Source organism: Strix uralensis, chromosome 3, assembly GCF_047716275.1.
Source record: "Strix uralensis isolate ZFMK-TIS-50842 chromosome 3, bStrUra1, whole genome shotgun sequence".
Lineage (NCBI taxonomy): Eukaryota > Metazoa > Chordata > Aves > Strigiformes > Strigidae > Strix > Strix uralensis.
In genome coordinates this window covers 56,605,318-56,622,754 of record NC_133974.1, presented here as the reverse complement: position 1 = coordinate 56,622,754, position 17,437 = coordinate 56,605,318, and the positions used below count along the sequence as shown (strand labels likewise).

The window sequence follows — 17,437 nt, the reverse complement described above, 5'->3', positions numbered from 1 at the left end:
AGACAGGATATATGAGCACATCATTGTATTGTTTGATTCACCTCTGGGTGAACGGGTCCAGACACCCATGGATATCAGAAGGGAAAAGCTTTAAAACAGGAATCTGTGTTGGAGGTTCTGGTCTGCTTTATTTTGTTACGGTGAACAAAAATGTGCAGCTGTTGCTTGCTTGACCTTAAATGGAGATGATCTGGGCTTTCTCCAGTGGGATTAGAAATCTGCCACCAGAGCATGTTTCTTCTCATAAATTTATTTAGAGATCTGGTTGATGTTTGGAATAATGTCCAAAGAGACGTGTTATACTTTAGCATACCAGCTCCTCTATTTAAATAATAAGACTTTTATTCACATTGGCGTTAATTTCCTGGACTATTTTTGCCTTTCATGTGCTAGTTTTTTTAATTCCAGCTGTAGATACTGGCCACCTGTATAATCTGTGTAAAGAGTTTGAGATGTCAGTATCTGGTCTGTTGATAATCCACGACTCTGCATAGAAACGAACTATAACCCAAGCCCACTTATTTATAATACACAAGTAAAGAAATTCACCAGTAAGTCTGAGTACTCAGGTTAGTGCATTATTTCACAGTGCTGCTGCAGTTTTCTCTCATACTGCAAATGTAGCTCTACTATATCACACTGCTAAGGTTCCTGTGTTGTGCGTGTTTGGTCTAAAAGTAACTAAAAACAAAGAGAAGGGCGAAGCAGATGCTCCTACAGATGTGCACTGGTTTGTATGTGTAGGTGGGACGGAATAGCAGATTTCGGTATTGAAGCTGAACACTAAAATGAGATCTTTCCTTTTTGTAACCAGTGTTTTTCTGGCCTGATTCTGAGATGCTTCCTGCAGCATGTGTAATTGCTTGTAGTCATCCAGGTATCGGCAAATGTGGCTTACAAGACACTTTTTGCTAGTCTCTGCTAAGGAAAAGGACCAAGCTCGTGTATCCTTCGGTTATATTTGTGCTACAGGCCTAATAAAACCTAAAGGGAGATGGGAGGTTTTTCTTCCTTCTAAAAATACAGGAAAAGCAGTATTTTCAGCTCGTGTGAACAGCATTCCAGATTTACACCAGGTAAGGAGATGGCCTAATCAATTCAGAGATAGTAACTTTTTTTACGCCTTTGACATTTTTTGGTTGAATTTGATAGATTGATGACCTATATATTTGTATGTTTTACCTGATGCCTCATGTAATGCTTATCTGACTTCAGTGATTCTCACTTACATCTGGAATCTCAATGTTTTTTGGATGTATGTGGACAGAGTTGCTTTTCTGAGGCTGCAGATTTTCCAGCTTGCATAGTGAGACTTACAGTCTCTGTTAGCATTATAGGAAACAGCTCTGCTGAGAAATCTAGGCTTTGCATCATGTTATTCTCCTCTGGGACAAGGAGTATTTACTTTTCCTAAGCATTGGACAGTCATTAAATTAGTTTGATCTTCACATTTTGTTCTTCATTATAAACAAGGTGAACTCGCTCTTTGAAGCTGCAGCTTGTGAAGTGTACCATTGCAAAGTGATTAAAAAAACTGTACAAAATAAATTAATAGAAAACTATACAACTTGTGCTGAAATATTTCTCGTTTTGGGAATGCTGAAGGCTCTGGCAGGACTAATCATCTGATTTGTTACTAACCAAAGACATTTTCAGAAAGGTCAGCTTGAATGTTTTCATTTCAGCTTCTGTTACTGGCATGAACTTTTAACCATTAAAGCAGATCACAGGGCTCAGAAGTGTGTAACGCCTGTTTATTGTCTTAGGAGAGAAGTACGGGGCACAAGAAATTTTGCCTGGCTCTTGCTCTGAAAAATCCAGTGTCCTTCCTCTTCCTATACCCCCATAGGGAGCACTTATTTCATTTGGAGGCAACACAGCAGACTTGACCCATGTAGCTTTTCTATTTTACAACAAAATATTGACAGCACAAAAAGCCGTGCTCTTTCAAATACCTGGTTGCTTTCATATCAATGAAGTGCTTTTTTACTAGATCAATGAAGGTCAAATAATTGAACAGTAGCAGTTAATTGCAGTGGTGCAAAAGTGTCTTCAAAATAGCACATGATAGAGAATATGAAGTTCAGTGATCTTCATTACAGTGGAAGGTTTTTTTTATTTCTATGAAATGCCTGGGAGAACAGTATTTTGGTGTTTACTGGTGTCCTTAATTGGTTAAGTGGAACAGTGTGCTTTAGGTGGTGCGCTGAGATCCTTATACCTAAGAAACTGTGTTGAGTGTCTTTGAGATAAACTGTTCTAGGAAGCACAGAGATTAGTTGTGTTATTTGACATGTTATGAGTGATGGATGAATGGCGGGACAAAGACATATGAAAGAGAGATAAAGTTGGAAGACCATGTTCCAGTTGCCAAGTGGTGGTGCTGGATTATCTCCACTTAAACAGTAACTGCAGAATGGAGGAGAAATGATTGGGGGTTAGATTTAGCTGCTACCTATCTTCAGCTGAAGGTTGTCCTAACAGAAATGCACAAACATTGCCCAAATGATGAACGCATTAGCAGCATTTAGAAGATGAAGGATTTACTCGAGTATTGCAGTGACCACCTTCGTGTAGTGTGGACGGGGAGCTTGTTGAGGCCACTGGTCTACATCTTGCCTGACTCGGATCTTCATGCAGATCAACATGGAGATCACATAGATCAGATGTTTAAAGGGTTTTCAGGCTAATTTTTAGTTGGTCCTACTTTGAGATGTGCATATTGGAAATGTGAACCAGAAACACCTTTCTTTCTCTTGGTGTTACAGAATGACATCTTTCTTTTCTTCAGTTATTTCTTCTGCCCATTGCCCTGCCTTCCCTGCCCCTCCCCCCCCCCCTTTTTTTTTTCTATGGAGTGGCTATAAATAAGACTAACATGATTCCAATGGTGAATGTCAGCTATCTAGCACTTCCTTTCTTTGCTTCATGCAATTCGGAGCTAAAACACTAAGGTATTTTTTTTACTTCATCAAAAATCAATAGCAGAATGTCTTTTTCTTCTTCAGAAATGAAGTGCTATTTCACAATTACATATGCAGGAAAAAAATGCTTTATTTTAAAAATAAAATTTGTTTTGCTCCTAGCACCCCAGAAAATTAAGACCCCAAAAGTATTACTTGAGAATTTGAGATACAAAACTTATTTTTCTTTATTCTGCTGTAGAATGTGCCAAAATAAAAATGTTGCTCTACTCCTGTGTTTCAGACCATCTTTGAGTAGCAAGAACAGATTTTCTGGTCTTGCAAATATTTTCTGACTAGGTATTTTTTTACAGGCAGCTGCTTCCTCATGGAAGTTCTGTTGTCACTCACTGGAGCATGGAAACTTTGTCATATATAGTCTCACAGGTCCTTTTGGCTGTAGCTGCCTTGCCACCAAGGTGATGTGGAGGAGAGCTTTTCTTCCTCTTTTTATTACTTTATTCTTACAAAGAAATGATTTGCTTTACTCTTTTTGTGACCTCTATTGAAAATGAATTGGTCCTGTAGTTTTCAAATACAATCCTTTGCATCAGTTGGTTATCTGAGTATTTGGTATAAAAATAGTATTGACATCCCTGTGAATTAGAAAATGAAAACAAAGGCAGTTCATTCTGAAACATTAACTTTTCCACCTTCTAGATGAGCCTCCTTTTGTGTTAAAATACAGTTGCCTAATTCATATAACACGAATTGGATTACTCTAGCACTAGTTTTAGAAGAATAGACTAAATGTATATTTATAGTTTGGGTTTTTTCTTGCAATAAACTGCAGCATTTACATTAAAACTCTTCAGACTGCAGTAACTCCTGTGTAGATTAAGAAGTGTACAGATTAAGAGCATACTGTTTTACTTGATTAGTTTAATGTATTAACTACCACTGTGAACAGAGTATACTTGATGAGAGGAAAGGGAAGGAAAAAAGGGGAGATTTCAGAGTAAAAAGGGTCTTCAAATATGCTTATAGGGTTATGTAGCTGAAAAATACACCTGCTTGAATATTCAGTGTGACTCTTTCAGTGTGTAGGACTGCAAAGGCAAAATTATGGACGATCTGCTAAATTCCCTACAGACCTGAGCTTCCTGGTGCTTCTTTCCACCTATGGAGGATTTTGCAGATTTCCATTCATCTAAAATACCTTATTAATGACAGTGAAGAAAGGTGACTTGAGAATTAGCAAGGCTTTTGAATTTGATAGTAGATAGAGTGTAGCTTAATAGAAGTAGCAGTGGACTGGAATTTGGAAAATTACAATTTTGAATCTCAACCATGTTACCAGATTCATGCATGTTCCTTTTGATTTTTTTCAAAGACTGTAAGAAAGAGAAACTAGGTAAAGAGGTGTACATACAGTTTTGAACTAGTTGTTGTTGAACCAGCGTTTAGTTTTTTTCCAAGTGTTTGGTATTACTGATGCACTATTAGACGGTATACTAGGAAGGGTTTGCTGCAGATGCCACACTTCAAGTAGTGTGGCTTATCACTACACGGGGAATCATTTTCCCCTCTCATTCTCTGAGTACTGGACACAGAAGGGAGTCTCCAGCTGGAGCATCGGGAGACCTGCCTCTGTGTGTGACATTTTCTAGCATGATGAAAAACACAGTTCAGATCGAACAGAACATGCAGCTTCATCTCCCATTTCAGCTCCAAGGATGTTCCGGATGGATAAGACCTTGTTTTTAATTGTATCAAAACCTTCCTTCAACATGGTGTTTTTTTTTTTTTTTTTTTCTTTAGGCAGGGACAGTCTCATTTGTATGTTAAAACCAGTATTTTGCTTACAAAGTTCTTTCCACACTAGAGAATCTGCTGTGTGTTGGTGTTCTTTGGTGTTCCTGGACAAATTGTCCTTGCTCTTGTCTCAGTTTCCTTTCTGTAGAATGAGAATTCTAAGGCTAGTTTCTTTTTAAGATACTTGGAGACCTACAAGTGACAAGTACTAATTGCTGTTGATGGAAGTGATACTTATTTTTTAGTGTGAACTCTTTCTACTCTTTCTGCTCATATCAAGAAGGTGCTAGGGCTCCCCCCCCAGTTTATCTTCTAAGGAAGGAAAACATCTTCACACACTGACACGCATGTTCAAATGCAGCCTTACATCATACTGCTACTTTTGTTAGAGACAAGTACGTTTCAAGTACCCCTCATAAACTCAAGTGGGAAAGGTTCATAATCTGGATTGAAGCCAAACAGTTTAAATATCTGTCACTTACTCCACACACAAATTGTGTGACTACCTTCCATGCTTGTGTGGTTCCTAGTTTCACACAGTCCAGTGTTAAACCAGCTGCATTTCTTCAGTTTGTCAGTGACACAGAAGTTTCAGGCCAGGATTTTCAAATGTCTGACTTTTGAGATTCCAGGACCTGATTTGTAAGAAATACAAAGCCTCAGTACTTCCTCTGAAATTGAGAAAGTCACGCAGGCATATGGTGTTTCCATGTGAGTTTAAAATTTTTTCTTTTTTTTCCAAAATGCTGGAGCAAGTGACTGAATAATTGTTGTTTACATGGTGATATGTGATGTATTTGATGCTGTACAGGGGATGGTGGTAGAATCCCTGCCCAAAGCAATGGAAATTTTTTCACAGTAGGTCCCTGTGCTGTCCTGATTGGTTTGCTGGCCGAAACACACCTAGTTCCTCCAAGGGAGAATTCCTGCAGTGGGGGCAGAAAACATGAGTATGCCTCTGATTTTTCCCTCTGCTGAAGTTTTTCAAGGTAGTCACCAGCAAATGTGAGTACTGTACTCATGTTGTGCAGAGCTCTGACATCCATAGACGTTATTAACTCTGCATGAGACTGGTTTTGTTGAGAACTTGTTTTTGTCTTCAAATCCCCAGTAAGGTGGATTTAATAAATTCTCCGCTTGCTGCTGGTTATAGAATATCCTTGGGTTTTTAACTTGTCTTTTTTTAATCTGTGTTCATGGTAATAAGAGCTGGAGAAGAACAAAGATGGGGGGGATTGGGGTGTGTGTTTCTTTGTTTCTGTTTACTATTTTGGTTTATCAGCCTAAAAGGGAGTGGAAAACAGTATATTACCTAAGGATTATTTCGCCATGTACTATCAGTTATAGCAGGTGCCAGTAATTTGGCTAGACTCCATTCTTTCTGCAAGTACACAGAGGCCAATTCTGGATTGCCATTTTTAAATAAAGTGAGCTTTTGTGAGTTTGTGTGAATACTTAGGTTTGTTGTCATATAAATATTTAGAACACTTCTGCTTTATTTTTGTGGGAGTGTTTTGTTTCTTTTTAACTTCAGTTAAATGTGGTGAATATTACACTCATGGCTCATGTTTCTTTTAAAGTCATGAAAAGCTCAAACAAACAGAATGCAGAAGAAGAGAGACTCAGTTTTCTAGTTTAGGGACAAAGACCCTTCACAGAATCTAAAGACTAGCCATTTGAAAAATCAGGACCCTTGATAAAGAAATTGCAGAGCATCAGTTTTCTCCAAATGTATACTGCTTCACATGAAATTCAGAGTGACTTAACTCCCTTGCAATATGTTTGCATGTTTTGTTAAGAGAACCTGATGCTCTGTTTATTAAGTTCTTTTAAATTTTCTTTTCCAGTTAGTGCACAGCAAGTACTCTTTTTTTCCCCCCTTTCTAATACTCACCCAAGTTGCACTCTCTTTTCATTATCCTCTTGTTACACAAGAGTTCCTGTCAGTTTCTGTGCAAGACTGATGGCCAGTTCTGCTCATCCTTGCAGAGTTCCTGCAGGCTGGCAAAAAATAGACTCCTTTTTGCTTGCTTTCTAGGTGACTTTTTCCTTCCACTATTTTTTGGCCGTGAGCAGGACTATTAAGTAATGAATGAGCAGTCAACACTGACCCTTAGTAAACTGGTATTTGTGGATATTGGCAAGATACATTTAACATAAAGGTTTTTATAAACAATCAGAATTTGATTGAGGATGCCTGAATGCAAGTGGCTGAGGTATTTTACTTTTAGGGGTGCTTCCATTCATCATTGATTTGTGTCTTCCCAACTATTCCTTTTTTCTAATCTATTTCTGTCTTGTATATTTCATAATATTTTGTAGTGAATAATGTATGTAGAACACTTGTGCAACGCTTAAAACAATGGTCTTTCTGTGGCCTTTGGATAACTGCAGTCACATTTTGGTCATGGTGCTTTTGAGGCCAGAACAGGAAACAAAAAAAATCAGTTTAACTGAAGGTTTCACTAAAATCTTTTTAAAAAAAAAAAAAAGTTAAATTTGTCTTCCTTGTGGAAGCTCCCTTTCATCTCCAGATTTTTTTTTTTAGTAAAGAACATTTGAATTTAAATGTAATGGGAAGATAAAATGAACACTTAATAAAACAAGTGCTTCTATACTTAGGAAAGACCCAATTGTTATCAGTGGAAAATTCCAGGCACTGTTGCTTTTAACGTCATATTAAGTGGCATGTAGAAGTGTTTTGTGTTCATAACATTTGCCAGAATATAAATGGAAAGGATTTCTGACAAAAATAATATTGGTGTTACATGGAGTATAAAGGAGTATCATAACACATAAAAGCAAGAGAAGTGTAATTGTTCATAGGAAGATAAGCAGAAGAGGGTGTATAATCTAGCGTGCAGCTCTGGGAGTGCCAGTTTCACCCTTTAAGAACATAGTAGCTTGAGGTGGCAGAGATGAGAAAGTCACAGCAGACTGCTGAGTGGCTGCAGCCTCTTGGAATGAGACTGTCCTTGACTCGTACAGTAATAACATGCATCTCCAGGGATCTTGCAGAGGCTTTTCAGAGTTAATATATTGACTTCTTAGTTTGTTGTTTTGAGGCTTTTGCACAATACCATCAAGGATGCTAGAGGAAAGGAAACCTTGCCAGTTAAGCAGTGGCCAGCATTCCAGTTCACTTCCCTTACTAATCCCCTGTTATATTCCTGTTTTATTCAGGAAGCCCTGCTGGGTGCAGATTGTGAGCACATACAGATCTTTTACACATACAGTCTCTGACTGTAGACTTGGACTGTGCTGCTGGTCCTGTGTGTGCTCTCATAATTCAGATAACTAGCACAGGCAGGACTATTTCAAAAGATAAGAAAGTGCAGGAGGCTTTTGTTTTTATCCTCCTATGCCACCTTCATGTGGAGGTTCCTTTTCTTGAACTGATTGCATATATGAACCCCAGGTCTTGGCCAGTAACTTGACAGTGTCACAGCAACTGCATAGTTGTATTTTTTTCAGAAGCTTAGAAAATACTCAATCCACAAACTGGTACTTTTGGAGGGTTTGGCACTGTCTGGAGTTAAGATAATTCAACTTGTGGTTGTGTGTTCATACTAATCCAGCACAAAGCTGTGCCACTGCAAAATGTGTTGCCTCGAATGCTGCTTTTCCACTTAACAGTGTGTACCAGCGCTAGGTTTCACATGGCCTTGTACAGTGAATCTGATAGGAGCCTGACCCAGATACAAAAAACCTTCATGTGTATGGGATGGAGAGAGAGCATAGGACTAGGGCTGTCAGGAGAGAGCTGAAAGGTATGAATGTTTGAAGTGGTGAGAAGGAGCAAGAGAACAGCTCCCCCTTCCCTTTGATGGCAGTGCAAATTTATGCCAGGTTTAAGTGACCACCCAGTTGCTATCAAAACCCTGTAACACTGCCATCAGTAGCAAATCTCTGCTTTTTTTTATTTTTTTCTTTCATGGTGAATAGCACACCTGACCTTAGCATTTGTTTTCTCCCATCTCTCTTAGTATCCCAGCAACCGTGTACTTGCTGTGCCTTGCTCTTAATTAATTTGTAAGCTACTGTGGTAAGGGATCATGTCTTCCTCTCTTGCTTGTGGTTCTCAGACCTGACCTTGATAAAGTTCAGAAGCCTCAGCTGCAGTATAAACAATGCTGGGGAAGAAGTAAATGTACAAATAACAGTAACTTGTAGGACAGTCAAATTCCTCCCTGGCTTATTTTGGTCAAGTCCGTGAGGTCTCTAATAAAGCATGTAATGCCTTGTATGCAATGGGGATTTCATTTGTGAAGGGGGCTTCGACAGTCTTGTAAGAAGTGTAATGGTTAGAGGGAGTGCTGCTTTTAGGAGGTATTTTAATGCTGTTACTGTTTATTCTTTCCCTTTTTGAAAGCTTTCCACTTTCTAAAAGACAATGATAGTGATGTTGTCTGTAGATAGTCAGCATTAGCATTTTAATTTTTTATTGGAAAAGCTTTAAAAAGTCATACAACAGATGCAGTAACACAGCTCCATCTAACCGAGGAGAGTCATGGTGGCACCCCCCCTTGCAGAACAGAACAACTCGTTGCAATTTTAAATACTTGCTGCAAAGAGAAGGAGCAGGTTAGTGCACTTGCAAAGGACTTCATCTGCTTCCTTTGTAAAGCCCTGTATGATACTGCAACGCCAAACTGAATGGGTCTGATCCTACAATGGCAAAAAAACCACATGAAAATGGAGAATGGTGGGGATGTGGGGTGGGAATTGTCCTTTTTTTGTTGTATTGTTTGGCCAATTTTGAGACTCCTAATTACGAGCACTAATTTAGACTACCGCAACCTGGGATAACAATTAGTGCATCTGTGACGCTGGCTGCCTATTCTGGAGAAATCCTTTGTGTACCATCCATGTAGTTCAACTGTGGCTATATATTTTTAAGGTGAGCCTTTTCTTAAATGAGTTCTGATCTTGTTTTTCAGTCTCTGAGGTTGGAGCCTAAGTGTGATTCTCCTCTTGGCATAGGATAGTCACTTCTGTTCTTAGTCACACGTACTTGATCCCAGCATAATTTAACCCTAACACCGAGAAGTCCTGATGTGTCAAGGACTGGCTTGCCCTTTAGTTCCTAAACTTTTTTCAGTGTCAATCTTAAAATCTGAATCTTTCAATTCTTTGTGAGATGCTTTTGCTACTTTTTTCCTTCTTTTTAGTTTGTTTGGGTTTGGTTTTGGTTGTTGGTTTTGTAGTTTTGGGTTTTTTTTCTCCTGATACTCTTATACCAAATTATCATATCTCAGTTTTCGTTCCATCAGCCTTGGTTTGTATGGACTCTCAGCCTAGGAGACAAAGTATTTGGTGTCTGATTTCATGTCTCTTCAGCCTTTGTGGTATTTAGCTCTTTACTCATAAATCACTCTCTCTAAGATTTTTAATCATCAGAGTTACTCTTCTCTGAACATGTTCTACTGTTTCAGTGACTTTCTGGTAGTATGGTGCCCAGAACCAAACATGTTCTTCCAGCTGGGTTTATGCCAGAGCTATTTAAAGTCACTGTCTTATTCCTTCCCTCACCCCCTTCTTTATGACTTGACATGTCATATATAAGCAATCCACACTTGCATTAAGCTGGTTTTCAGGCAGGTTAAATTGTGAACTTCTGTCAAGTTTATTCTCCCTGTTAGTTGTGGTCCCTCTTATATTAATTACTTTGCAGGTTGCATGTCTGTATAAAGTATGTGTTTGGGAATTTTTTCCAAGCTGTATTGATTTTTTTGTTACCTTTTTTTTCCATGCTGGGTTTCACCACTTGCTGTTGGTAATGCTAACCTCTCTACGATACATATGTATTTCTCAGTACCTCACAATTTGATGATGTTTCAATTTTGACTTTAGTTATGTCCTCCTCCTCATTAAAAATTCCCCAAAGAACACCATGTGTACCATGGCTGGAATAAGGGTGCAAGGGCATAATTAGGTGTTCTCTTCCCCATGACTGCTGGAGATCTGTGAAAGTACAGCAAAATGTGATACAGCCTAGGTGTTGCTGCCAAGAATTGTAGTGATTATATCCTGCTGAGCAGAAACACTGTCTTCCCTAAATGGCAAAGATGGAGAAGAGTGGAGCGGTAAGTGGGTGGTAGTGAAATACAGACACCACAAGCCAGGATTTCTTGAATTAGTCCATAGCCTTGTTTTTACCTATCTGGGAGCAGTGCTGCTTTTGTGGATGTTCTTTCTAGTACATTTCAGCAAGGCACAGCCTCTTTCTATAGAAATGATTCCTTGCCTTGCTTTTGAAGTGATATAAAATTAGGGTCTGATTCCATGGTTGCAGCCTTTTCTCTCTTTTCCTTCGTGAGAGCCACCAGCCTTGTGTTTTGCTGGCAAGAAGATGGATGATCCTCCGAGATTGTCTGAATTAAGGGAGTCGTTGTGAGCTGAAACACTCAGCCTGATGTTAGGAAGAAATCTGGGTGCAGAGAAAGGGATGGGTAAATCCTCCTTTCCTTACCCAGGGTGGGGAGCCGTTGCAGAGCTCATCAGTGACCATTGCTCTGCCTTTACAGATCTAATCCTTTTCCCATCACGGGGGAGCAAAGAGCAAGAGTCGTCTCTATGATAATAGTGCATTTGGGGTTGCTGCTGCGACATCCACCTCTTCTTTCTTCCCCATTGCTCAGAGAGGTGGCAGGGCAAGTGCGTGTCGCTGAGGCACAGCCCGTGGGGACAGTCGTATTTGTTTCCTCCACTGTCAGTCGAACAAAAGGAACTGTTTGTGCTCCTGCTGACATTGGTTGCGCTGATTCTTTGCCTCGGATTAGCTGTGGATGCAAGGAATTCTCTTTCTCCTGCATAATGAATGCCTGCAAAATGCAGCTAGAGAAGAGTGATATCTACAGAGGGGGGTTTATGATAGCGCAGGCAGTGCAAGCAGTTGGCCAGAAGGGATCATTCACTTGGCTAGCAGAGTGCCAAAAGTTATGCTGTTAGTAATGGGCTGTGAAAACTTTACAGTTGTAGTATAGACAGTGCTAAATTATTTAAACTGCAACTTCCAGAAAAAAAAGCCCTTTAAAATCCATTGCTTTTTTTAAGATTAGCTATCATTTTGACATTTTTGGACTTCACCTTTATTTTGCAATACAGCATGTTACATAGAATGCTGTGCTACTCTGTGCTGAGACACTGAACTGCTTGAGGCAGAAACTGTGACCATGTTTGGAGAAGATAATTTTAATTATCACAATTAAAAAACCCAACCATTATTGGCCTAAGTTATCCAAATGTTGTTACCCACTAGTCCAGCGGAAAATTATTTTCCCACTGTTAAGAAACATGATGAAATCAGTCAGCAATGTGTGTTCCAGCAATAAATATTTGCATATAGGCTAGTACAGCAAAGATTTTATTTTTTTTTTCCCAGAAGCTAGCTGTGCCTCAGCAGTGTCTTGAAGGCTTGCCAGGTCATGAAAGTCAAGGCCAAGCCCTTGTCAAAAAACAAGCTATTCAGGACCTTTGGATGCCACTGTGCGAAGGATACTGTTTTAACTGAACAGATGTTCTCAGTCCAAAGCTGATACTCTCGGAAGAGGTGCCAGGCAACAAAAATAGTTGTATTTTCTAGGGCAGATGGAAAAGAATGTTGTGTGTTTCAAGCTGATATTTTATTTTGTAGTTGGGGAGAATTCAAGTTGAGGACTTGGAGTTGTGGATGGCTTTCTGTATATGAGTCCTAAAAGCGTATCTTGCTCTCACTATTTGGTTTGATGTTCTTAGGAGACAAAATACTCGAATCTAAGTGGACCACCTGTGTGTTACCACACCATTCAAAGCACTTAGAAAGCTGTTTGGAGTAGTCAACACCATGTGCTCATAAATGAGTGAAGTGTCTTGTTATTCTGGGAAGGGCTAAGAAGTATTTTTAGCATATTCTTTTTTTTTTTTTTTTTAAATTGGCTGAAACATGATATCAGAAACAAAAATATTTTTTTGTTATTTTTATCTGTTCAGAGTGCCAAATTGAAGCATTGAAGCACACAGTTATGATACAAAATATTTTATTTGTTTTTATGTATATATATACACTCCATAAGATTAGATATATTCCAAAGCCAAAAGCATTTCGGTCACTCAGCTGAAGAGGCCTTATGTATTAGATTTTTTTTTTAAAAAAAATATGCTATCATTAGCATCTAATTGACAAAATATTACTCTGTTCTTAACTTTGCAAAGTTTATTGCCTTGCTTTTCAGCAGCCTTAATATTTAATTGACGTCTTGTGTAATCACTTATTGTACCAAAGTTGAAGGGTTTCTTTCTAATTTAAGTGCAAACTATTAAGTTTACAAAGGTGCTAGATTGAAGTAAGGAACTTGCTTTGAAGAATTTTGCTATCTTTCACCACTGGTGGCTTCCAAAATGTTTTCAGATAAGATGGGTTCATATTTAAATAGTTGTTTTCAATCTCTTCATTTTTATAGTTCAGTCTTAAAGACAAAATTCACCTTGCTCAATAAATGGGTTGATTTGGCTTTATAAAGCCATATATTTCCTGTTTATCATGTCAAACCCTTGTGGGTTGTTTCTTTTGGGTAGAGATGGCATTTCTGGCTCTGAAAAGTAAGGACCTAATCCCAGCTGCATTAAGGACCGCTTCTTTCTCTTTTTTTTACCTGTAACATAATGGTATTGAGGTGGATATAGAAAAGCATTCTTCAGCACTATAGTGGGAGAAGCAAAGGAAAAAATTTCATGACACAAAGTACAGTGATAGTTCCTGATGTTGTCACTTTATACTGCATGACATGGCATGTGTGACTAAGAGAGACTTTCACTGAAATAGTTTTGTGCTGGTGCCTGTTAATTCAGCCAGTCATGTGGATAACTGTAATGCAGAACAATATGTGACAATCCTAAAGTATTCTGTAAGCACCAAAGATGACTTTGAAGTTATCTGGTCTGGATTGAGCGACCCAGGCAAAATTAATTTTAGATTCATTGATCCTTAAAGACTCTGCACACGTATTACTTACAGGAAAGAGTCATGACTTGATATCTTTTCTAAGTTTTATTAAACTGCTGCCCAAACAAAAAAAAAAGCCAAGGTGATATCATCAATTTAGTATTTTTTAATGCTAATATTGATCATTGTGCATGAAAAATGAAGCAAGACAACTGTTAAATTGATCGCAAATGTTAACAAATGGATGGTAGATCTTAATCCAAGCAGCACTTAGCTTTGCCATTTCTTCCCTCCCAGTAGAGTGCAATGAAATCTTTAACTTAATGAGCATAGGTTTAATGGACTGACTTAATAGAAATTGCAGATGTGACAAATTTTATTCCCACAAAACTTTCAAACGTAGAATATGCTTCAGTAAGCAGTTGTATGAGGCCCTTCTTTTAGGTGCCAACAATTGAGAGAATTTTTAAATGTTTTCTGTGTTTTTTATTACATGTGAGATGTAATCATGAATGAGCATGATAAGATATAGAATAAAGTAAGATACAGGATAAGAAATATTAACCATAGTCATAAATCAGTGAACCGTTTCAAGAGAAAATTTGATTTTAATATTATTTCACATTTTACTTCTCCTCAAAAAGCACTGTTTATCCAGTTAATATGGCCTTTTCAGTAAAGATATAATACTGACAAGGAGCACCGTCTAAAGGTCTAAAGCTATCAAGCTATGTCATTTGTAGTGCTACAAGAATTGCAGCAGGATATGAACATTTTGTGGTGTTGTCTCAATTATGTATTTAAATTCTAAATGAGCTTTTCATCTCAAACTGCTTTTGGAGCTATGAATTCTTTAGTAGAGAAATGATAAAATAAGTTTTAAAGCAGTGACACTGGGCTGAAGTTTATTTCAAGAAACTTGTTTATAAATCCAGTTGTTTTATATAAAGCAAATCTGAATTAAACTGAAAAACAACTGTTAGATTTCTGAAACAACAAACTGCTTTGTAAATGCCCTAATATCTGTTATATTATTTACTGTTTTGGAAGCTAACTCTACATTGTTTTATGCAGGTTCCAACTGGAACATCTCGTCAAAGTTATCCAGCTACCAGCTATCAGGACTTCAGCAACTGGGAATCTCTAATGAAAATTAAAGAGGGGCTGCTAAGACAGAAAGAGATTGTGATCGATCGGTGAGTAACCTGCTCCTGCTGCATTGATTAGATCAGATGATGTAAAAGCTATGATGTAGAAACTGACTTTCAGGAGAGCTGCTTACTCAGTAAAGTTGTTAGGTTCCAGTCCAGCAAATATTTATACACAAATATGTGGGAGATAATCCTTAATAGGAGAGAAGACTGGCTGCTGGCTGAAAGTCTTTTACAGAGTTGGAAATTTACTTACGAGTTTAATGCCCCTGCAATGTGAAAGGGAAAGCGAGACCAACAACCAGTTCTGCTGTAAGCTTCCCCATCTTAGCTTCTTACTAGTCTGGGGGTTTGTATCTGCTTGTACAGGTCTTTAGAAGTGACTTGCAAGATGAAAATTGGTAAACTGTATTGCACTGATTTTTGTTTCCATGACAAGTACAGAAGTGAAATGTATTTGAAGCCAGTTGATAAAGCTTTGAGAAATTGGCCTTTGCAGTAACATTCAGTGGTAAAATCCTATTCAAATGCTCACAGAAATTATTCTGATGATAAAATATTAAATCCAGGATCTATATGTCAGTAAATACATCACTTCTTATTAAAATTGCTATCAATCTGAAATGGACATTGGCAGCAGCTCACTGCTGTTATGTTTCTAATCTGTCTGAGGTAATTTCTGGAGTTCTTGATGTTTGGATAATATGAAGCCTTAATGAGGAAAATGTGCTTTTAATAAAGGGCTTCAGCTTAATGAAGCTTACACTAAATTAGCAGATGTCATCAGGAGCTGCAGTTTGGATGTAGGACATTTAAGAAGGGCATTTTTATATTTGACATAATTATCATTTGACTTAGTCTGTGTTTTAATAATAAACTCTTGGCTTGTGGCTGAAAGAGGAGCGGTTGTTCTGATCTTGAAATAGTTGTGCCCTCTTAGTGATAGGTTGCTCCACAGCCTGAGGAGAACTGTGTGAAGCAGGTGTGTGTTGATCACAGGAATGTCAGGCATCCATTATAAATGTTTTTGTATTTCATCTAACAGTTCCTCTCTTTTAATGGGTGGAGATAGACAACTTGGGCGTAATTTACTTTGGGACCAGGAGAATTATGCTTGTGCAAGATCTGTTCCTTCCTCTATTGCAATAGAGCAAGGAGTTGCTGTAGTTTAAGGTGTTTCTGTCCCCTAGCAATCTGGCCAGTACCTCTGCTGGCATTGTAATGATGAAGGGTGGCATCAGCTTCCCCAGTTTCATGTGGCATGTTAGTGTGTGTTTACATGCCTCTGCAGCCAAAGATGGTAGACGAAGTTATGAAGTGCAGGTGCTGAGGCACAGGCACACCATCCTGCTCTGCCAGCTCTCCTGCAGAGGTGGTGATCTTCCAAGGGAGAAGCAGTTACAATGGAAACATCCTTAATTGTTGCTTAGATCTCCTCTGTCAGAGCCTTTTGACCAGTTGCTTAAAGGCTGTCTAAATTACAGTGGTTTTTTTCAGGCTTGCTGTAATGCTGTATAACCTGCAGCCTGCCTGTCAGGGCCCAAGCTGTCAGCAGCATTTCTAAGTACATTGCCCATGACAGCTGGGGGTACTTTGGTACCTCTCCTCTGCCTGAGCACAGCATCCTCTGCACTCTGCATGAAGGCTTGGTACGCAATGGCAAGTAAAAAGGCAGTTCATGTTATTCTTCTCACACTGGAAATGTGTTTACAGTCAAGGGTGATGTTTCTGAAGTGACAGTTTGTAACAGTTGCCTGCTTAATGTTACTTGATACAGTCCGTGTTGAGGAAGAAAAGCTGTTTCTTGATACCCAGTGGCAGTGTGCTGGTTCTTTTTTTTTGTACGAGTTATACTTTCATGTGACTTAACCATAGTGACTACAGTTCTTGCTGGATTTCTGACCAGAAGTCGGTTGAGATGATTTCTTTTCAGCTGAAAAGGCAAAATACACTCTGGAAGCTATTGACACGAAACAAGGACCATTTAGTGATGTTACAGTCATTTCCTTTAAGTAGACACTTCGTGTTACGGTTAAGCATGTTGTAAATTATAATAATGTAGTGTAATAATACATCAAAGAAAAGGCTCTTTTTTCAATATTGAACCTCCATTTGGACAAAATATTTGCATTAAAATTATTTTAAAATGAAATAAAATTATTTAAGATAAATAGTTTGTGTATTTAAAACTAATACAAAGTGATGTTGCATATTTAGAAAGATTTTACAACAGAGTTTTTTTCCTTTTTTCGGAAGAGGTGTTTTCTATGACAAAAATAGTTTTGGTTTCACCCATGGAGAAAATGGTACATAGCTGCTGTTCAAAATCCTAGAAATAGAGCTCCATTATAAAGCAATAGTGTTATATTTCTTATTAGATGGGGCATTAATAAGACTTAAGTGTGAATAATACCTTTCTTCAAGGCACTAAGGAAAAATTTGATATTATCCATATTTAACACATGGGGACACAAGGCCTTGCACTGAGTCAAGGTGATGTTTTGAGAGTAAACCTAAGTCTTCCAGCTCCTGGTCTTCCTGAGTTTACTTTAAACTTCTTTTCAGAATTTTAATTTATTTGGGAATAGTGACCTAAAATAAAAATACAAAGTTTGCTAAAGTGTGGTTAATTAGGTTTCAAGATG

At 38.3% G+C, this 17,437-nt stretch overlaps 1 protein-coding gene across 3 annotated transcripts in view; it reads left to right on the top strand.

Moving 5' to 3' along the window:
• Positions 1-17,437, top strand: part of CEP85L (centrosomal protein 85L) — a 159,344-nt gene that overhangs the window by 109,243 nt on the left and 32,664 nt on the right. For all 3 annotated transcript variants that reach the window (XM_074862364.1, XM_074862363.1, XM_074862365.1), the window contains one exon: positions 14,716-14,837. In XM_074862364.1, coding sequence (XP_074718465.1) covers positions 14,716-14,837 — 122 coding nt within the window. The remainder of the gene's footprint in view (positions 1-14,715; positions 14,838-17,437) is intronic.